A 23,841-nucleotide genomic window follows, 5' to 3' on the forward strand; every position below is an offset into this window, starting at 1 on the left:
CAAATATTAACAGATAAGTTCATTGGATATAGGTACCATAAAAAAATCACCAATTTTCTGCCCTCTTCTCAAGGTAAGTGACAACCTCACTGGTGTCAATCACCATCTGAACAGCTCCCAGAGTCAAAGATGTTTCCCCAAGATCAAAATCAAGTTACTTAGTTGAGCACAATATGTTAAAATAGCACCCAAATTTCAATGGCCAGGCTTGACCCTGCAGTCACCAGATATACACACACATTGCACAAGGTTCACTGAACAGTGACTGAGAGCAGGAATTTCCACGATTCTATACCACCTGCTGAATTTTACTCACTATAACCCAAGGGAACTGATGCCAACCACTGCTTGATCAAAATAAACTTGCTAAGATTAAATGAGAGACCAGACAGTTGGTCAGTTTGATTTGGAGTCAGAGCTGTACAGAATAGAGACGGGCCTTACTGCCCCCTTGTCCAACCCAACTTATCCTGAGATGGAAACTGAAGGAAAGCGTAGATAGACCATAATCAGAATCAGGTTTATTATCACTGTCTTACATGACGTGAAATTTGTAGTTTTGCAGCAGCAGTACAGTGCAAAGACATAAAAATTACTATAAATTACAAAATAAATAAATTGTGGAAAAAACAAGGAATAACAAAGTAGAATTCACGACCCATTCAGAAATCTGATGGTGAAGGGGAAGAAGCTGTCATGGTGAGAGCAAGGTCAAAACTGACAGCAAAAGTGATGAAGTTTTCAAACTCTGAGTACAGAACACAAGTAACAGGTAAAAAATGCAGGTAAATCTCGCACATTCCAAAGACATACGGGTTAGGAAGTTGTGGGCATGCTATGTTGGCGCAGGAAGCGTGGCAACACTTGCGGGCTGCCCCCAGAACACTCTACACAAAAAAGATGTATTTCTCTATGTGTTTCGATGTACATGTGACTAATAAAGATACCTTAAATGGGATTAGCCCATCTATACTAATCCCATTTACCGGCATTAGACACAAATGCCTCTACTCCTCTCCTATCCAAGTACCTGTCCCAACACCTTTTAAACATTGTAATTGTATCTGCCTCCATCACCTCCTCTGGCAGCTCATTTCAGATAACCACTGTGAAAAAAATTTCTCCCCTCTTGCCTTAAACCTGTGCCCTCTAGTTCTCGGCTCCACTCTCCTGAGAAAAAAAGATTCTTATCATCTATGCTCCTCAATTTTATAAACTTCTATAAGGCTACTCCTCAGCCTCCTACATTCCAGTGAGAATAAACCCAGCCCATCCAATCTCTCCTTACAGCTAAGGCCCTCCCTTCCTGGCAACATCTGGTGAATCTATTCAGCACTCATGCTACTGCATCCTTCCAGTGTGGCAACCAGAACTGTAAACAATAATCCAGTGCAGTCTAACCAATGTGTTGTATATCCACAACATGACATCTCAACCCTGACACAATGCCCTGGCCTATGAAGGCAAATGTACCAAATGCCCTTTTCACTATCCTATCCACCTGTCGCCACTTTCAGAGAGCTATCGACTTGCAACCCATGGCCACTTGATACATCAGCACTTCTAAGGTCCCTGCCATTTACTCTGCATGACCAGAATTTGGCTTACCAAATTCCATCACCTTACATTGACTGCATTAAATTCCACCTGCCACCACTCTGCCCAACTTTCAGGTGACCTACGTCCAGCTCTAACCTTTTCTTGGATTCAACTGTTTTAAGTAGTTTTTTCAACATATATAGTGTTTAATACACCTCAAGTGGCTGCATAAGCTTATTGGTTCAACCATCAGGTGAATGTGTTTTCCCATTGGTTGGTTTTGCCACAGGTATCTAATAGGTTTCCTAATTGGACTATTGTTAGCTAAGGAGTACCTCTTATCTCAGGTACAAAAGGTGTTGCTTTTTGTTAATCACGCTCTTGCTTATCTCTCTTGCCCCTATCTCCCTCTTGCTCCCTTTATATTATAAACAATGGTCAAGCACTGATTGCTGCGGTAGACCACTGGTTAGATTTCCAACTGGAGAATCACCCATCCACCACTACCCTCTGCTACCCATCACCCAACCAATTTTGGATCCAGTTTTGTCGTCCATATTTTGTCGTCCATATAGACAACATCTACTGCCCTACCTTCTTCTACCTCCTTGGTTACATACCCAAAAAACTCAGATTGGTGAGAGACAATCTCCCCTGCACAAAACCAAGCTGACTCCTCCTAATCAATATCTGGCTTTCCAAGTGAACACAAATCCTGTTCCTCAGAATCTTCTCCAACAACTTCCCTACCACTGATGCAAGGCACAATGGCCTGCAGTTTTCAGGCTTATCCATACTGCTTCTTTTTGAACAAGGCAACAACATTGGCTATCCTCCAGTCTTCTGGTACCTCACCCGTGGCTAACAAAGATGCAATAATCTCTGTCAGAGGCCCAACAATCACCCCCCTTGCATCTTTTTGACAGGAGCACATCAATGTTTAATTTAGATATTTAGCTTGCAGCGTGATCACTGTTGTCATACAAGCTCCCCTGCATTCCACCCACCCACCATCTCTTTTGTTCTTCCTTTCCTTTCCCCACAATTTTCATATTTGCCCAATTCTGATGAAAGGTCATCGACTGGGAGCGTTTTATCCGCCAGCACTCCCTGAGCTGCTGAGTATTTCCAGATTTTTATTCCAGATTTTCAGCATTTGCATTGTACTGTTGCAATGACATTTACTGTGCCTATCATCGATTCTACAATGACTTATTTTGATTCCTACACTATGCAAGCCTGAGGGCAATATTACTTTAAATAATGAAGCATTTCATCTTCCAGTACAATCAATCAGTCAGGTAAATGTTTAGATTAGACTGCTGAAGTCAGCCAGATTTCCCTGCCTTCTCCTGGATACAATCTAACCTGGTTTTGATTTTCACTTTTCTCCCAGAGGATCATGGCTTGCAGAAAGCGATCCTTCCATTCACCACCATCAACGTCATGTCCTTTCACAGGCACAGCATCTAACAGGCAAAAAAGACATATGAATAGACTTTCTTCGTTGAGATTTTTAAAAGCATTTTCTATTTCTATGAGAAAAAGCAAACTCCCCATTTTCTTGGCCTAAAACCAAACTCAAATGTGATCAGCAAGATGATCCTTGCAGTTGCTGTTTATGACCAGCTGAAGGGACCAGAGCTGGAGGGTGTGCAGTGCAGTGACAACAAAGTTTCTTCCTTAGATTTGGCAGCGTTCTCAAAGTTCTCAATGTTAAATACAACACACCAAGTCCTCGTAATTCATCAGATAAAAGACACAGATGTCAATTTTCTCCTTGTACACCACACTTCCCCCTTTCCCTAAGCAAACAAACCCTATGGTGCTCTGATAACATTAACACATTAAAGCAGAGAAGAAAAACTACAAACTACTTCCATTGAAACTGAAGCAATGGTGGGCTTTGAAACTGCAAGGTGCAGCTACGTGAACAAGGTTCACTCTTTATTAGAAATAGCGTAGAGAAGGGAGCCACTTTACAAAAGTGGTGTGGAAACTGATCATCATTTTTATGCAATGACTGGTTCCTCAGCATGTATACGTGTAGAAATTTTTTTGAAGAACAAGGATAGCAAATCAGCAGATAACACATCTGGAAAGTCGATGACAGATTAGTGACTATCAGCATGGCTTTGTACATGGAAAATCTCACAAATTTGATTGAGTTTTTTTTTGAAGAGGTGACCAAGAGGATGAGATCAAGGCAGAAGACATTGCCTACATGGACTTTAGCAAGGCCTTTGACGTGGTCCCGCATGGTAGGCTGGCATAATTGGCCAGTGGAATACAAAATTGGCCTGCTGGAAGGAGGTAGTGGAAGATTGTTTTTCCAGATTCAAGGCCTATGACCAGTAGTGCACCTCAAAAATTGGTGCTGGGGCCTCTGTTGTTCGTCATCTACATGAATGATTTTGATGACAACATTGTTTACTTTGAATTGGTTTATTATTGTCACATGTACCAAGGTACAGGGAAAAACTGGTCTTGCATACCATTCATACAGATCGATTCATTACACAGTGCATTGAGGTAATACAAGGAGTTCTCTAAACTGCTTATATATATAAGCAGTTTAGAAAACTCCTTGTACTACCTCAATGCACTGTGTGTGTGTGTGTGTGTGTGTGTGTGTGTGTATTCATTGTTTATATATATTTGTTGCTTATATATATATCATATTCATTGCATATTTTTAAAAAATATATATATATTCATTGCTATTTACAAGAGTTAATGTGAGTAAGAGGCTTAAGAGGAAGAATTTTCCTTCACCTGGAGGTAAAATTTGGAATGCAATACCTGAGATGGAGGCGGCCAAAAATTTCACAACATTTAAGTAGCATCCAGATGAGCACTTGATTCACCAAGGCAAAAGGCAGCTATAAATCAAGTGCTGGTAAATGGGATAGTGTAGACTGGTACTTGGTCAGTATGGACAGGGTGAGCCAAAGGATCCGTTTCTCTGCATGATTCCAAGTTGGTTATGGCTTGTATTTTGATTTTGTATTTTCAAGAAATCTGTTTTAACCAGCTGCCTTACCTCTCTTAGCCTCTACTTCCTGGATTATTTGGCACTTTGACAGCTCAGAAAGCTGTTCTTTCAACTTCTTGATTTCAACCTGTAGTTGGTGGACACTGCCTTGAGTATCTTCATTTACTATAGCCTAGAAACAAAAAAGAATGAACACTTTTCTGCCACAATATTTTACAGACTGATAGCAACAGATTAATAATTATAACAAGAGCAACAATTTTAAATTGTTCTCAGAATATTGAAAACAGTTAATTCTCTATGTCAACTTATTTAGAAGACAGCATTCACATGGTTAATTTCCAGATTAATCAAAGTCTACCAATATGTCAGTTTATGCACAACAGCATAAACTAGAGGTGCACTACTGATAAAAAAATATTTTTTTTTGAAAAAAAAAATCTACTTGTTCCTGGCCTCTCTGAACATAATATTCTTGAAAGTTTAGAGGGATGGGATTCCCCATTATCTAATTTGTGATCCAGTCAATTAATACCAGCAGCCTATTTAATTGTAGGGCACTGAATAACTCATATGTACATGGTTAAACTATTAAATGGCAGCTCAAACCCAGCTATTTCCTACTGCTGGTTTATATGTAAGGCCAATTGCCCCAAGATGAAAGCAGCTTAAAAAAGGGGGATTTTTTTTTAAATTAATGAACCAAGATAGTTTCTGATTTCCACAGATAAATTTCAGTGTAACCCAATTGCCTGTTCAATCACAATCACAAAGATACACAACTGTGGGCTGGCTAATCAATATTTAGAGATACGCATTAATCAAAGACTTAAACTCACTTTATTTTTGATTAACTTAGCCCTTCGAGCAAACTGAAGTGTTGAGAGCGTTTCACCAAAACATTTTGACCCTGGGTGAACATTTGCAATAATGTAGGTCTTTGCATTTCCTCCAAGAGAGTCCTGTAACAAAATTAATTTACTAATTGATGATAGCTAATAATACAACTGAAAACTGGTAACTAATTTCCCCAAGATCTGCCATTTATTTGTCGACATTATTATGAGTAGGACTTTTCTAACAAATGCCAAAAATTCCACATCAAACTACTGGTGTAAGGAGTCATGCACTTAAGATGGAGATGAGGAGGAATTTCTTCTGAAGATTGCAAATCTTTGGAAGTTTCTACCCCACAGAGCAATGGTTTTTCACAATGGTCCATAGAGTGTAGTAGTTTCAAAAAGCAGGTTTTGTTAAGAAAAGTCTGTGGGATCTTCTCAACATTGGCTTTTCGATGAACGGTGTGACATTGGTTGCAGTCTTGGTATTTGGGTGCTTGGTATTTTCATTTTTTATAGTTCATATAAAGTGTGGGAGCAGATTGGATCACATTTCAAAAGGTCCTTTCTACATTAAAAGCATTGCATGGAGTTCAGTCCCGTGTGTTATTCCCGGTATGTGGGAATTCAGAGATAATCCTTGCAGTTGGGATAAACACATCTGTTGGAGGTGCTCCAGTTTGACCAGTTTGAATGCCGGGCATCAGAGCTCGAGTACCTGTTGTAGGCACCATGGTGCCTCTGTGAGGCGGAAACTTCCATGGAGATGGTCACACTCCAGCTTAAGGCAAGGCAGTCCCAGAAGGAATGTGTGACCACCAGGCAGTGGGAGGAAGGCAGGGAAACCTCAGAGTGCATCTCACTCCAGAACTGTTTCTCCCTATTGGAAAATTGTGATTGTGTATGTATCTGAGGAATCCAGCCAGAGCGAAGATCACAGCATTGTGGGTGGCTCAACTGCACAAGGAGAAGAAGCAAGAGTCCAAGGGCAACAGTGGTAGGAGACTCGTTGGTGAGGGGAATGGACAGGCTCTTCTGTAGTACGTTCGTGAATCCAGGATGCTGGAGCCTGGGTCAAGGATGTCACAGAACGGTCCCAGGGACGAGTCCTGTGATGTGATTTTAGGCAGCCAAATAGCAAATTAAAGAGCAAGACTGCTGAAGCTGTAATCTCCAGATTACTTCTGGTGCCATATGCTGGTAAATAAACGGATAGGAGGATAAGTCAGATGAATGTGTGGCTAAAGGCTTAGCAAATTAGAGGGTGTTAAAACTTCTGGATCACAGGAACCATTTCTGGGAAGGGCAAGACAGGTTGCACCTGGACCAGAATAGATCAACATCTTTGTGGGAAGGTTTGCTTATGTCACTTGCGAGGATTTAAACTAATTTGACAAGGGACTGGGACTTAATAGATGTGCAGATGGGGATGTATCGGGGTGAGGCAGGTGTAGTGAAATATAAAAGGGAGACCAAGTCAGTCCAGTAAGCAGAACAAATACATACAAGGCACATGGGAGGATTGGTAGCCTAAAAGACAGCATTTATCATTGGCAGAAAAGATTAAGGAAAGTTCCAAAGCATTTTATAAAGATTTTTGACTGGAGGGTACCTGGGGAAAGAACAGGGCACTTTAAGAACAAAAGTGGAAAATGTGCATGGAGCCAGAGGATATAGGCAATGAATACTTCTCATCCATCTTCATTAAGGAGAAGGACATTGTGGCTGGATAATTCATGGAGGGATGTGGAGTGAGATGGTGAATTTCTAGAGCATGTTATTAAAAAGTAGGTATTCAAGGTGCATAGATTACCACAGCCTGATAAGCATATGCTAGGCCACAATGGAGGTACCAGATTACTGGAAGACAACAAATGTGGTACCTTTATTCAGAAAGGCAGCAGATAAGCAAGGTTGAGAGTCTAATGTCAGTGGTAGGGCAGTTATTGGAAAAATTCTGATGGACTAGATGAACCTTGACTTGAAAAGGCAGGGGTTGATCAAGGATAGCAAGAACAGCTTCATTAGTGGTGGGGTCCTCTGATTAATTTGAATGAATTGAAACAAAACTGCTGGAGGAACTCAGCAGGTCAGGCAACATCTGTGGAGGCAGAGGGATAGTCAGGTTTCAGGCTGAGACCCTGTATTGGGACAGAGTGGTGGGGGAAGATAGCCAATATAAAGAGGTGATCGCATCAAAGAGGGTTCAGAGGAGATTCACCAAAATGTCGCCTGGAATGGAGCTTCTCAGTTACGAAGAGAGAGTGGATAAGCCAGGCTTGTTTTTCTTGGAGTCGAGGTGGCTGAGGAGCGATCTGATGGATGTATACGGAAGTACAAGAGGCATAGATGATGAGAGACTGTTCCATATACCAGAGGTGTCTAAAATGAGAGGGCATAGGTTAGGGTAAAAGTTTGAGCGGATCAGAGGAAGCAGGTGGTTGGAATTTGGTGCACTGTCTTGGGGGTGGTGATGGCAATTACTCTCACATTTTGGTATCCAAGCGAGCAATTGAATTGCCAAGGCAGAGAAGGCTATGAACCAAGTGGTGGTAAATGGGATTTGTATAGATTGGTATTTGGTCATTATTGACATAGTAGGCTGAAGGGCCTGTTTTTCTGCTGTATGTCTCTACTTATAGAGCAATGGAGTTCAAGGCAGAGGTCGATAAACATCTGAAACACAAAGGAATCAGATGGTATAGGGAGAGATGGGAAAGTGGCATTGAGGCCAAGATTGATGGAGAGGTTTGAATCATCCTCTGGCCAACTCCTGCTCCTACTTTTTATGTAATATAAAAAAATGGACAATTAATATTTCATGCAAAAGAATACTTATGGGGGAAATTAGTTCAATCATAAAGGCACAAAATATCTGAAAATGCAGCAACATTTTTTTTTAAAGAGAACAAAATCACAACAAGCAGCTGTCTAGGAAAAAATGCACACTCCCAATGGAACAAACCATTGCATTATGCATTGCATTGCATTGATGGATGTACAAACCCAGCAATCTTCAAGTTTTAATACTAATGATTAGGAACAAAATTAACATTTCCAAGGTGAACTATTTTCAGGTTATCTAAATTATCAAATCCAATTAATATATCCTAACCAAAAGCAAATACTAAATGGTGGATCCAAATGGCTCTTTCAAGTAGACCAAGTAAACCTAATCAGTTTTTTTTCCAGCCAGCAGCTTAAATTCATCTTCCACTTCCAAAGTTAATGACATTCTCCAATGTTGTAAAATTAGTGACTTAACTTATTATCAATTTTTTTTAAAAATCAGTTTAAATCTCTAAAATGTTTCAAAATATTGAATTACCCTTAACAAGAATGTCAGCTTAGAATCTCTGTAAGAAATATGCCGACTTTTTCCATTCGCCACATCAACAAGCCCCATGATAACGTGTCCCAGACAACTCAGTGATCGATTTATACTGCTTGCCTCCTAAAGAAAATATGGGAGGTAACAAATAATTACAGGACAAGAACTTGCATTTATCGGTTCCTAATTGTTCAAATAAGGACATAACAGAATCATAGCAGTAGCCTCCATGGCTCCCTTGAGCTTAACCAGATATTTAATATGATCAGATTTTGGTCTCAGCTCCACCTTCCTGCCAAAGATCTCGACTTTAAAATCATTCCATGAGACTGCTTCCATAGCTGAGGTAGAGAATTTCAAAGATTCACGACCCAGGGATGAACTCCTCAATAGGAATGGGCAAACCTTTATTCTAAGGCTATGCTTCATATTTCTTGACACCCTCCCCAATAAAGGGAAATATCCTCTCAGCATCCACCCTGTCAAGCCCCCTCAGAACCTAGTGTCTCAGAAAGATCACCTCATTTTCCAATAAGTACAAGTCCAACTTCGTCAACCTCAATAGAACACTTTTACCCCATAATCATCCTAGTGAACCTTCCTGGAACTGCATGAATGCAAGAATATTTAGTCCCCCTGCCCCATCTTGAATTAAGATCAAAAATGTGTATAGTACTCCAGGTGTGGTTTCACCATCACTCGTACTGCTGTTGCAAGATTTCTTTACTCCACCCCCTTCGCAGTAAAGATCAACATTCCATTTGCCTTCCTGCTTGTTGATTCTGCGTTTTGTGTACAAAGAAACCCAGCTCCCTCTGCATAGCAGAACTCTATATAGTTCCTCTCCACTTAAACAAGATTCTACTTTCCTATTGTTTCTACTAAAGTGGATAACCTCATACTTTCCACATTCTACTCCACCTAACAAGCTCCTTGCTCACTCACTTATCATTTACTGTATATCCTTTAGCAGTGACTCTTTCCTCAACTTGATGATAAATTGGTGGATTTAAACGAAATTTGCTACAAGTAATTAAGAAGACAACTTTTAAAACTACAAATCTGAAATCAAAATTTAAAATAGAAACAGAAAAAGCTGGAAACATTTAGGTCAAGTCACATCTGTGGGGAAAAGAAACAGAGTTAACATTTCAGATTGAAGACCCTTAGGCAGAACAGATGCAGCCTGACCTGCCGAGTATCTCGACCGAAAAGTTGACAGTTCATTTCCCTTCATGGATGCCGCTTGGCCTGCTGAGTTCCTCCAGCATTTTGTGTGTTGCTAAGTATTTTCAGCATTCTGTTTTTAATTTAGATTGCCAGCATCTGCAGTGTTATTTGGATTTTTGGAATCAAGACTTGTCACTTGCCATGCAAATTTCTACCATGAACATGATACCATCTGGAGCATGCAAATATACTAAAGCATTTTGAGATAAAGAAAAAGGTGGTGTTAGGTCTCTTGAAGAACATTAAAGTGGATAAGTCCCCAGGGCCTGATGGGATATACCCAAAGTTATTGGAAGAGGCAAGAGATGAGACTGTGGGGCCTTGACCAAGAAATTTATGTCCTCTCTAGCTACAGGCAAGGTCGCAGAAGACTGGAGAGTAGCTAATATTGTTCTTTTGCTCAAAATGGGAACTAAGGATAAATCCTAGAAATTATAGGTCAGTAAGCCTCACATCAGTGGTAGGGAAACTATTGGAGAGGATTCTTAGGGATAGAACTTATGAGCATTTGGAAAACTATGGCCTAATTAGGGACAGCAAGTATGGCTTTGTGCAGAGCAAGTCACGTCTTACTAACTTGATTGAGTTTTGAGGAGGTGATAAAGGAAGAGCAGTAGATGTCTACATGGATTTTAGTAAGACATTCTACAAGGTCCCTCATATCATTTAGAAAATTAAGATACATGGGATCCACAGTGACTTGGCCATTTGGATTCAAAATCAGCTTGCCCATAAAAGACAAAGGATAGTGATCAATGGGTCTTATTCTGGCTGGAGGTCGTGACTAGTGGTGTTCTGCAGGGATCCGTACTGGGACCTCTGTTGCTTGTGATATATGGTCTGTATGAAAATGTGGATGGGTGGGTTAGCAAGTTCACTGATGGCACAAAGACTGGCAGCATTGTGGATAATGCAGAAGGTTGGCAAAGGATACAGCGGGATACAGATCAGTTACAGATATGGGTGGAAAATGGCAGGTGGCATTTAATCTGGTCAAGTGTGAGTGTTGCACTTTTCGAGAGATCAAATGTTAAGGGAAAGTACACAGCTAATGGCAGGACCCTTAGCAGCAATGATGTGCAGAGGGATCTTGGGGTCCAAGTCCATAGCTCCCTAAATGTGGCTGCAAAAGTCTACAGAGTAGTAAAGGCGACATATGGCATGTTTGCCTTTATTAATCGAGGCATTGAGGTAAAGAGTCAGGAAGTTACATTGCAGCTTTATAAAACTCTGGTTTGGCCGCATCTGGAGTTTTGCATTCAATTCTTGTCGCCCCATTATAACAAGGATGTGGAAGCTTTGAAGAGGTTTGCCAGGATGCTGCCTGTATTAGGAGGGCATGTGCTACAAGGAGAGGTCGAAAAAACTAGGGTTGTTTTCCCATGGAGTGCCAGAGGCAGAGGGTAGAAGTTTATAAAATTATGAGAAGTATAGACAGATTAGACAGCCAATATCTTTTTCCCCAGGGTCAAAATGTCTAATACTAGAAGGCATGCATTTAAGGTGAGAGGGTGCAAGTTCAAATGAGATGTACAGGGTAAGTTCTGTTTCTCTGCATCCCCTAACCCACCCCACCCCCCCCCAACAACCTCAACAGAGTGGTGGGTGCTTGGAATGCACTGCCACAGGTGGTGGTGGAGGAAGATATGATAGAGGCGTTTAAGAGGCTCTTAGAAGGGCATATGAATAAGCAGAGAATGGACCACACAAAGGCAAAAGGGATTAGTTATCATGAGCATGAATTAGTTTAATGAATTAGTTCAGCACAACATCATGGGCCAAAGGGCTCATTCCTGTGCTGTGCTGTTCTACCAAAACAAAATCTCAATAACTGGTAAAATTCCTTACCAAATTTTTTTTGAATTATGAAAAACTACAATTATGTAGTTGATGATTTCTGAATAGCAGATACCAAATTGTCCTAACCTTTAATCGCAGCCCTTCAGCTTGTGTATCTTTCTGTCGTTCTGATCCTGCTAAATCAACCAAGTTTAGCCGTGACATTCGAATGTTAACCAGAGAGTTGATCCTTTCCCTTGACTCTATACCAAGTGCAAAGACAGCATGGGACCGTGATGACTCTCGGTTCATTGAAGTAGAAGCAACACTTCGGTTCCGCCATCCCACAGACAACACCTGTCAGGAATTTTAAATGTTTAATTTCTTTCCCACACCACTATCCACCGTCCCCATAATCCCCACATTTAGTTCAAACATTGATTTTATTAAAATTATAACCATACTATTTTCTTCTTGTTTGGGCACATGCTTTAATGTATTGTATCCTTGTTAGTAATCTGTGGGCTACACATAGGTCAATTAAAACAGACATTTTAATGCCATTTCAGATTATCCAATTTGTCAAGTATAGTCAAATTTAAGTTTAAAGGACCCAAGCATTTCAAGAACTGTTGAGAAATGTTCAAATCGCTATGGTTACCAGCAAACTCACTGGACTGATGCCAAGACTAAATGTTTAAAATTTGGATGGGATCAGAAGAAATTTCAACAAATATTGCTGCAAAATTCACTACAGTGGCTGATGTATTAAAATTGAATGGATTTTCACAATAATCCACATTTTTAATGAACAGAAAATGCTCAAAACATTAATATACAAACCTCTTTAGCACAGAACTTAGCCAATATTATGAAATATAGTGGTAGGATTTGCTATTGTGAGCACTACTAAACAAATATCTACTAGTTTGTATCACTGCAAGTTAAACGGCACTAAATTACCTGATAGGCTTCAGCTGCTGATGTTACAACCTGTTCAATCACTCCTTCTACAAAAACACCAGTTTTTATGTTTTCTCGAAGAAACAGACCAGTTGAAGCAGGGTCTAGAAGGTCAAATATTTGCTCATTGTAAATCTCAATGAAGGAGCACTTGCACAGAAAACTCTTGCCTTCTCCAGCCTATTAGGTGAACAAATTTGAAATGTCAATAATCAGTTTAGTAGCTTGGCTCCATTCATAGCTCACCCATCTGTGGAATAGAAAATTGTGCACACATTTGGACATGATGTGGTATCAGCACTAAAAGGATGGTGCATCTTCAGGGAGGCATCCTTCAAATAAGATGGTGAACTGGAGTACTGTTCACTTATTCTTGTCATTCAAATGGTATTCTCTTGGTGCTGACCAACATTCTTCCCTCAGATGATAGGGAAGATTAACTAGGCATTCATCCAAGTCATGCAAAGTCACTGTGTGAACTACTTTGTGATTTTTAAAAAATCTAACATATAACACAATTATTTGTACAAGGAAATGAATAACAAAGCAGTACCAAGACAAAAAAAATACCTTTTCCTTTTCACGATTGATCAAGTAAAATAGGTATTCAAAGCTGCGAGGGATTATTCCCCTCAGATTGTGAGTGAAGTTGTCAGAGTCATCAGAGGGACCTGTTAACACATATTTTCATAATTAATAACATAATAAAAGTTCAGGATTGCAATTTTGAGAATATGGATGAAGGAAACAAGTTTCTGTATATTAAATACAGGGGATAATTTGGCAACACAACACAAGGCTTCAGAATCATTTCAGTTTTATTTTCAACTGTTTTCCAAATCAAGGATGCAAAGCAAAACCTTGTACTATTACTTTCAGTTCATTACAACAAGTTTCCACTTTGGTCAAACTCCACAGGAAGGTGGCCGAGAAGGACCAAATAACATTGTAAAAGGGAACCTGATGAACCTTCTTATAGCATGGCAGGAACAGGCTAATAAACCCCCATAAGATTTATTGAGGTCATGACCAATCCGTGAGCTAACACCATATAGGATCAGTACATATAGATACTAGAATCACAACTGAGATTACTACTTTCTCTACATTTATGCATGACTGATAACTAGCAGTACAGGAGCATCATTTGTAACCATAACAAGCACAGATTTGAAGTACAGAAAAGTTATATTAATAAACAGATTTGTTAAATCCATTGCTCACAATATCAATACTGGTTTTATATTTATGCCTCAAGTACTGATAATATGCAAAAGATGTTAATGAAACAGCATGTTATTATACCTTCCAAGTCAAATTGCCCCTTTCCATTTGTTAATAGGTCGATTTATATGCAATATACCTAAAAGTTTATTGACACCTATAGATTTCCCAGTGATGTTGGGATTACAACAGTCATACAGCAAAGAGACAGGCCCTTCGGCCCACCACATCCATGTCAATCTTCTTGCCCATCTACCATCCCATTTGCCAACATTAGGTCCATAACTGCCTCCACCACTTCAGGCAATACATTCCAGACTCCATCTACCCCATGCGAAAAAACTCCCCCTCAGATCTCCTCTAAACTTTGTCCTTCTCACCTTAAAACCATGCCCTTTGTCTTTGACAACCCCACCATGGGAAAAAGACTTTTACCATCTATTCTATCTATCTTCATCATGTTTTATACACCTCTATCAGGTCACCCCTCAGCATTCTCCATTCCAGGGAAAACAAACCCCACCTATCCAGAGCAACAAACAGTCTGGAGGAACTCTGCGGGTCAAGCTGCATCTGTGGTGGGAAAGGAATTATTGACGTTTCAAGTTGAAATCCTGCATCAGGGCAGCAATTCCTTCTCCACTACAGGTGCTGCTCAACCTACCAGGTTCCTCCAACAGATTGTTTGTTGCTCCAGGTTCTAGCATCTGCAGTCTTGTGTCCCCAGATGATCTAGTCTCTCCTTATAACCATACTGCTCCAATCCTGGTGAATCTCCTCTGGACTCTCTTCAGCACAACCACATCATCCCTATATATAGTGAGGGGACCAGAACTACACACAATGCTTTAGGTGTGGCCTCACCTATATTTTATAAAGCTGTAACAGCTCTTAAATTCTATGCCACGGGAATGAAGGTGAGCATCCCATATACCTTCCTCACTACTGTATCCACCTGTGCCACCACTTCCAAGGATCTATGGAGTTGTACTCAAAGGTCCTTCTTTTCATCCACACGGTCTAGGGCCCCACTATTTTCTGTGTATGTCCTACCCTGGTTCAACTTCCCAAAGTGCATCACCTTGCATTTGTCATTGCTCCACAACTTTTCAGCTGATCTACATCTTGCTTAGTCTTAAAGGACCTTCCTTTCGACCTACAATACCACCAATTTTTGTATTTAATTCACATCCAAGTCTCACAAACATCAAGTGTCCCAGCACTAATCCTCATGGTACATCTCTGGTCACAGATTTTCGATCATAAAAGTATCCATCCACCACCAGCCTCTGCCTCCTATCACCAAGCCAATTTTGGATTTAACCTGCACTTTCCGGAGCAGCCTACCATGCAGGACCTTGTCAGAGGCTTTAAAATCCATGCAGACAACATCTATCGTGCTACCCTCATCAATATGCTTAGTTACTACCTCAAAAAAAATCAAATTTGTGAGACAAGATTTCCCATGAATAAAGCCATGCTGACATTCACTAATCAATCTCTGCTTTTCCTAGTGTAGATGAATCCTCTCCCTTAGTATTTTGTCCAGTAATTTCCCTACCACTGATTACTGACCTGCAGTTACATGGGTTATCCCTGTTGCACTTCATGAATACAGGAAGCACATTTGCCATTTTCCAGTCATCCAGTACTTCACCCGTGGCTAACAAAGATGCAAAAAGGGTTCCTGTAATCTTCTCCCTTGCATCTCACAGGCCCTGGGAATTTGTCCACCTTTATGTCCCAAGACATCTAGCACTCCCCCTTTCCCAATGCTAATGCTTCAGAACATCACTGACTCTCTGCCTGAACTCTCCTTCTCCAATGTTTTTCTCCTTGATGAATACAGATGAGTGATATTCATTTAGGACATTGCCCACATCCCCCACATCCCCCTGCTCCACCCAGATTGTCCCTGTGGTCCCCAAGGGGGTTATTCTTTCACAGGTTACTTCTCCTTTTAATATATTTATAGTATTCCTTGGGATTCACCACAATCTTGACTGCCAATGATATTTCATTGCCCCTTTTTGCCCTCCTAATGTTCTATTTAAGTACTCTCCTACTCTCCCTATATTTATTACTGGACTTTGCTGTTTTCAGTTGCCCATACCTGTCTTGTGCTTCCTTTATTCCTTCATCAGCTCAACAGGGTTCCCTAATCTTGCCATCCTTATCTTTCACCCTCATGAGAACATGTTGGCCTGAGCTTTCATTATTTCCCTTTTAAAAGGCTTCTACTTAATGGAAACTGTTTTACACACAAGCAGCTGCTCCTAGTCTACTTTTGTCAGGTCCTACTTTAGTTTTTGAAATTGGCCATCCCTTAACTTTGGACCTCAACTTGCAGCTTCTCCTTATCCCTCCCCATAACTAACTTTACCAATTCCTTCCCATCTAAACCCTTCACATGAGGGCATTCCCAGTCAATAATGGGAAAGTTAAAATCCCCCATAACTATAACCCTATTGCCCTTACACCTCTCTGCTCTGTCTACATATCTGCTTCTCTATCACCTGCCAACTGTTGGTGGGCCTATTAAGTAATCCAAGCAAAGTGATCACTCTTATTTCTAAGTTCTACCCATGTGGCCTCATTGGAAGAGCTTTCCAAGACGTCCTCCCCAAGTAATGCAGTGATGGTTTCCTTAATCAACATTATGATAACTCCTCCACATCTGCCTCCCCACCTATCATGATAGAAATTTCTATACAAGAAACATTGCAAAAGCATACAATTTTCCTCACCAGAAAGCTTTCAAGTGTTTAAAATGTTTGTGTACATACCCAACATTGTAAATGTCTTCCCTGAACCAGTTTGTCCACTAAGAAAAAGAAACAAGTGTTAGTAAGTTTCTCTGCAATATCATGGATAGCTATAGGGGACTAAATGAGTGAATTTTGATGATGTTAACATTTAAAAAGAGAAATGTTTGGGTAGCTTTCCTTTTATAACCTGAAGAGGTTATAAAAGGAAAGCTACCCAAAAATTTCTCTTTTTAACTGCTTTAAAAAAAAAATCACACTAAACATCAATTTTATCCAAGAATTTAACTCCTATTTCAAATACAAATATTCACATGTTGTGAAAAGTCAGTCAGAATTGGCAGAAAATTGCAAGAAAATATCTGGAGGTTGCTGAGGTAGTGCAAAAGACAAGGAAGGGTTTTTAAATACAAAATATTCAAACTTTAATATATGGTGGAATCAGAATCAATGCCTTTTTGCAAGAATAGGAGTACTGAGAAAACAAGGCACAAAGTACAAGTGGCAGCCAGCTATATTTTCAATAGATATTGTGGTTTAAATGGTATTAACGTTAATCAAATCTGGAGGCATAATAATAAAATAAAAAGGATTATGGTTTTAGCAGAATTGATGCTGTGCAGATAGAACGATTGAAAAAAGCAGCTAGGAATGAGGCATGAGTGTTCAGTTTAGATCAAATAGGATGCCCATGTTGCAGAAGGTTTTGCATTCTGGTGGGGTTGGGTCTGCAAATGAACAGCAACATCCACGGAAGCCCAAAGTAGATACAGGAGGTTTGCCCTGGGATGTTTCAGAAAGTCATAATTCGGGGAACAGAACTGAAGAGGTGACTAGAAAAGTGCTAGATAGTTAGGAGTGGAGCCATGCAGTGGCAGTCCCAATGAGCTGGGCAACCAAAGCACGGTGGTGGTGAAGGACAGAATGATCAATACTCAACTTTGCAGATTGATTAAGGGAAACAGGGGAGAATGTTACAACATGGTCACATTCACAAAGCACATCACTTATAACACTGGTTACTGACAACAAACAATCTGAAGCAACTCAGTGGGTCGAGCAGTATCTGTGGGAGAAAAGGAATTGTCGACATCTTGGAAGTTGTTTTTCAGGTAAGGACTTGTGTTTCCAGTCCCAGCAGCCTGAGCAGCAGAAGGGAGGAGCCAGCAGCATTTGAAAAGTCATTTTTCCATGTACAAAAAGCGATCAGGCTTTAGTGGAGCAGCCATTTGGAATGCCTGTTTTTGAGCTGCAACTGCTGTGTTTGAGTACAAGTGCAGAGGCTTTGGTTCAGGAGGCTTCAGTGAGAGGAGGCTGAACAGGTGAGGTTTTCCTTAGAATTACTCTCCCTATTAGAGCAGCTGGGACAGCAGTTAGGGCAGTGGCATTCTCCTCCTGCAGGATGTAGATCAGGGACGCTTCCCAATGTCCTCGATGACTTCACCTGTAGGAAATGTGTCCAGCTGCAACTCCTGATGGTCTACATTAAGAAACTGGAACTAGATGTATTTAGGTTCGTCTGGGATGCTGAGAGCATCTTAAACAAGAGTTTTAGCAAGGTGGTCACACCTATGATGCAGGCAGCACATAGCTGGGTGATCACCAGGAAAGGTAGAGGGAGAGGGCAGACAGTGCAGGATTCCCCTGTGGTCATTCCGCTCAGCAACAAGTAAACCCTTCTGAATACTGCTGACCTATCAGGGCACAGCAGCAGCAGCCAAGTCAGTGGCACTGTGGTCGGCCCTGAGGCTCAGCAGGTAAGAGTAAAGTCAGGCAGAGAAATAGTGATAGGAGACACGATAATTAGGGGGATAGACAGGAGATTCTGTGGCTGCCAGACAACAGGATGGCGTGCTGCTTCCCAGGTGCCAGGGTCAGGAATGTCTCAGAGTAGCTGCAGAACATTCTCAAGGTGGAAGGTGAGCACTAGAAGTCGTGGTGCTCACTGCACCAATGACAGAGGTAGAAAGGGAGAAGAGGTCCTGCGCAGTGAGCATAGGGAGTTAGGAAAAGAAAACGCTGAAAAGCAGGACCTCAAAAGGCAATAATTTCTAGATTACTCTGAGCCACGTATTAGTCAGGGCAGGAATAGGAAAATGGAACAGATGAATGCATGGCTGAGGAACTAGTGCAGGGGGTAGGGTTTCAGTTCTTGGATCACTGGAACCTCTTCTGAGGCAGGGGCAACCTGTACAAGAGGGACAGGTTGCACCTATCTGGATGCATGGTAAGGGAACCTTGGATGTTGAGAGAGGTGGTGAATTTAGTCAAGAAGAAAAAGGAAGAGTATGCAAGGTTTAGGAAGTTAAAATTAAACGGAGCCCTTGAGGATTATAAAGCTAGAAAAGAACTCAAGAGGGGAATTAGCAGAACATTTTATTCACCTTTTATTCGATCTGCCACATCCTCACCTATTCACTTAGTCTGTCCATATCCTTCTGAAATCCCTCTGCATCTCCTTACAATCCACAACGTCCCCCGGTTAGCAACATCTTCGTACTTAGGTACATTATTGCTGTGGATTGTGATCAGCTGCACAGTGGTACCCAATCCTGGGTCCTCCCAACCAAGATTGTCCCACTTATTCCTACTGTGCACTTTCTGTCTTTTAACCAATCCTCAGTCTGCAATGTTATATTATGCCCTATCCCATGTAATCTGGATTTGTGGTAGAAACTTCTTGAAATACTTCTGAAAGCCCAAATATGCCCTATCCTTGTCTTTACTGCTAGTTATGCCCTCAAAAATTCTAACAGATTTTCTTTACTACCTTCCAGTGCATGGGAACACTTCTAGACTCCATGGAGTTTTGGAAAATGATTAATGAAGGTAGACCTGTGGATGTTGTCTACATGGATTTACGCAAGGCGTTTGACAAGGTCCCTCGTGGGAGGCTCATCCAGAAGATTAAGATACATGGGATCCACAATGAATTGGCCATTTGGATTCAGAATTGTCTTGCTCATAGAAGACAGAGGGTAGTGGTCAATGGGACTTATTCTGGCTGGAGGTCCGTGACTAGTGGTGCCCTGCAGGGAGCTGTACTGGGACCTCTGCTGTTTGTGATTTATATAAATGAACTGGATGAAAATGTAGATGGGTGGGTTAGTAAGTTCACAGACAATACAAAGATTGGTGGCATTGTGGATGGTGCAAAAGATTGCCAAAGGATACAATGGGATATAGATAAGTTGCAGATATGGGCAAAGAAATGGCAGATGGAGCTTAATCTGGCCTAATGTGAGGTGCTGCACTTTGGGAGATTAAAAATAAGACCCTTAACAGTGTTGATGTACAGAAAGATCTTAGGGTCCAAGTCCACAGCCCCCTAAAAGTGCCTGCACAAGTTGATAGGGTGGTAAAGGCGGCCTATAGCATATCTGCCATTATTAATCGAGGCACTGAGTTCAAGAGTCAGGAAGTTATATTGCAGCTTTATGAAACACTGGTTAAGCCACATCTAGAGTATTGCATTCAATTCTGCTCACCCCATTATAGGAAGGATGTGGAGGCTTTGGAGAGGGTAGAGTAGAGGTTCACCAGGATGCTGCCTGGATTAGAGGGCATGTGCTATAAGGAAAGGTTGGACAAACTTGGGTTATTTTCTCTGGAGCAGTGGAGGTTCAAAAGATTATGAAAGGCATAGACAGACAGCCGGTATCTTTCTCCCCCAGGGTGGAAATGTCCAATACTAGAGTGCATGCATGCAAGGTGAGAAGTGGCAATTTCAAGGACATGGGAGGGGCAAGTTTTTTTTCTAAATACACACTGAATGGTAGGTGCCTGGAATGTGCTGCCAGGGGTGCTAGTGGAGGCAAATACAATAGAAATGTTTATGACTGTGCAGAGAATGGAGGGATATGGGCATTGTGTAGGCATAAGGCATTAGTTCAGTTAGGCATTTAATTACTAGCTTAATTAGTTCAGCACAACATTGTGGGCCAAAGGACCTGTTCCTGTGCTACACTGCTCAATGTTCTAGATATATTTTGGACTGATACAGTGTTTCAACCCAAAATGTTGAAAATTCCTTTCCTTCCACAGACATTGCTCCACCTGCTGAGTTCCTCCAGCAAATTGTTCGTTGCTCCAGGTTCCAGCATCTGCAGTCTCATGGTCACTATCAGATGTGCAACTTTCAACCTGAAGTTTCACAGTAAAACATTTTTCAACTTGCCATTAGTGGTGAAACTGAATTTCTTTGTATAGCATCTTATGAAAATGACTGAAAAATAAATGCCTACAGTGGAATGGCTAATTCACATTGTATCCCAGCAAGGAATGTTGTAGCAGGAACAAATCATTCCTACAGAGCTTCTTTTACAATATTTTTATTGAATCCATGAAAAAAAGAGTACATGCATCAAGAGAATAAAAATACTACTGAATACGTTGTATTAAATCATACTTAGATTACAATACTCTAAATCAATAATCACATATAGAAGTTGGTTAATAAAGGAAAAATTGAAATATTTTATTATAAAAAAAATCTACTCCCACTACCAAAACCCAAAGCTGTTAGATGGAAAAAAAACAAGGAAAAACCTTTAAAAATGTAACTGTGTCAGTCAATATCTGCGTTTTAGTCCCCAAATCAGAGATTTTGGAAATAATTCAAAAAAAGGTCCCACAGGGTTTGAAAGTCTAGGTTAGATTCAAAAATTGAACAGCGAATCTTCTCTAGATTCAAGTATGACATAACATCCTGTAACCATCAAGCATGAGTAGGCAGAGTAACTTCCTTCCATTTAAGCAATACAGCTCTCCTGGCTATAAGAGAAATGAAAGCCAGAATATGTAAATCAGAAGCCTTCAAAGTTATATCTTTTTCTCCAACAATCCCAAATAGTGCAGTCAAAGGATTAAGTTTAAGATTTATTTTGAAAAGTACAGAAAAAGTGTGAAAGACCTCTGTCCAATATTTTTTAAGACTCTGACACATCCAAAACATGTGAATTAAGGAAGCCACTCCGTTATTACATTTGTCACAATAAGGAGATATATCAGAATAAAAACGGGATAATTTATCTTTAGACAAGTGAACTCTATGGACCACTTTAAATTGAAGGAGAGAATGACGAGCACATAATGACGAAGTATTAACCAACTTGAAAATTTAATTCCAAGTTTCCTTAGAATTGACATCTGCAAATGTTGTTCCCAAGCGTTTTTAATTTTATCTAGTGGCACCTTACTCATTCCTGGTAATCTGTCATAAATATTAGATATTGAACCATCCTGAAAAGGTTCCAAATTAATAATTACATCTAATAAATTCTTATCAGGACTCAAAGGAAAAGAATGTAATTGAGATCGAAGAAAATCTCTAATTTGTAAGTACCTAAAAAAAATGAGAGTTTTTGGTAAATTATACTTGGTAGACAATTGTTCAAACAAAGAAAGGTTTCCTCCAACAAACAGATCTGGAAAACAAGTAATACCTAATTTGTCCCACTCTTTAAAAACTACATCAGTCAAAATATTTTCTAAATTGTAACCAAGTCCTCAAAACATGTTTAACTACTAAATTATCTGTTAGTTTATTTAATGATATTGGAAGTGAAGAACCAAGCAAAAAGATAATAGAAAATTTTTTAACAGAATTAATTTCCAAAGAGACCCATACTGGACGAGCCTCTTGATTAATGTAATGTAACCAAAACGCAAGATTTCGTATATTGACTGCCCAGTAATAAAATCTAAAATTAGGTAAAGCTAAACCTCTGTTCTTTTTAACCTTCTGAAGGCAAACTTTTAGTCTAGGATGTTTATTATTCCATAAATAGGAAGAAATAATTGACTCAAGAGAGTCAAAGAAAGATTTAGGAATAAAAACAGGTAAAACCTGAAATAGATATATAAATTTAGGTGAAATATTCATTTTAATAACATTAATTTGTACAATCAAAAGGGGAGACCAACTTGATAAAATCCTTTTCACATAGTGCAGTAAGGTAAAATAATTTTCTTTAAATAAATGCTTATAATTTTTAGTAATTGACACCCCCAGATAGGTAAAATGATTTCTTACTATTTTAAAAGCAATGCTAATATCGACTGGTACCAAGTTATTCAGAGGAAAAAGTTCACTCTTGTATAAGTTCAGTTTGTAGCCTGAAAAAGAGCTTCTAATATTAACACCAATATTCTCACATCTGATACACAGGTCAGCTCAGAATCAGAACTGTACAGCAGACAATGGGCCCTTTCAGCCCACCTTGTCCATACCGACTGTGATGCCGATCCATGCTAATCCCATTTCCCATGTTTCATTAGAACTCACTGTAGTCCTAATCAGGCCAATTGTGTTTTATTACACCAATATGTCTGTCTTTTTTTTTATTATTGCAACAGCTTTGCTTTGTACACCTCTTGTAGTCAACAGCAGACATTAATGTAAGATAAGAACCATTACATAATCAGATGCTTACTAGATCAAAAACTCCATGGAATCTAAAAAAAATTCCTTAATTACATACTTACTATGAAACAAGAGGCCATTCAGCCAACAAGTCCACATCAGCTCCAAGCAGAGCAATCATGTCTGTTCAGTTCCACTTCTTAATACAAATCCATGGCTCTGAAGCTTATTTTCTCATGTCCACCAACTTCCCCCTTTGATTCCTTAGCCACTTATCTACAAAGAGGGCAATTTACAGGAGCCAATTGACCTACCAGCACATATTTAGGATGCAAGAGGAAGCCCATGTGGTCACAGAAAGAACATGCAAACTCCACACAGACAGCAGGAGGTTAAAACTGAACCAAGTCCCTGGATCAGAGGCACCAGCATCAACAGCTGCACTACAGAAACTCTTAATTCACCAAAAAAAAACAGATCTCCAGATGTTTGCATCATGACCTGTATTGCAGCTTTACTAATTTAACTATGTGGAAACACTTCTACAAATTCAATAAACAAACTTCAATGATAAAAGTGTCACTTACTATGCAAAAATAGTACCATTGTATCCATTCATACAGGACTCAATAATCCCCCGTCCAACAGCTGAAAAAACAGCTTCCTACAAAATAGAGAATAAAAGAGAAATTCACGTCAAATTCCTGAGTATCTGGATCTTCTTGTAATACTGCACTTTTTTTAAACAAAAGAAAAAGATGAACAGCATGAATTCAACATCAGATAAATATTTATTCTACTACCAAAAACTA

The 23,841-nt window shown here is 40.0% G+C and overlaps 1 protein-coding gene across 1 annotated transcript in view; it reads right to left on the reverse strand.

Moving 5' to 3' along the window:
* The window catches only part of kif15 (kinesin family member 15), a 100,896-nt gene that overhangs the window by 58,776 nt on the left and 18,279 nt on the right, over nt 1-23,841 (reverse strand). Inside the window, exons 4-12 of the mRNA XM_052015649.1 lie at nt 23,617-23,693; nt 16,687-16,724; nt 13,247-13,347; nt 12,677-12,856; nt 11,861-12,070; nt 8,702-8,827; nt 5,374-5,496; nt 4,583-4,706; nt 2,908-3,008 (exon numbers count right to left, since the gene is read on the reverse strand). Of these exons, the coding sequence (XP_051871609.1) occupies nt 2,908-3,008; nt 4,583-4,706; nt 5,374-5,496; nt 8,702-8,827; nt 11,861-12,070; nt 12,677-12,856; nt 13,247-13,347; nt 16,687-16,724; nt 23,617-23,693 (1,080 nt within the window). The remainder of the gene's footprint in view (nt 1-2,907; nt 3,009-4,582; nt 4,707-5,373; nt 5,497-8,701; nt 8,828-11,860; nt 12,071-12,676; nt 12,857-13,246; nt 13,348-16,686; nt 16,725-23,616; nt 23,694-23,841) is intronic.

The sequence above is a fragment of the Pristis pectinata genome, chromosome 5 (assembly GCF_009764475.1).
Source record: "Pristis pectinata isolate sPriPec2 chromosome 5, sPriPec2.1.pri, whole genome shotgun sequence".
Classification (NCBI taxonomy): domain Eukaryota; kingdom Metazoa; phylum Chordata; class Chondrichthyes; order Rhinopristiformes; family Pristidae; genus Pristis; species Pristis pectinata.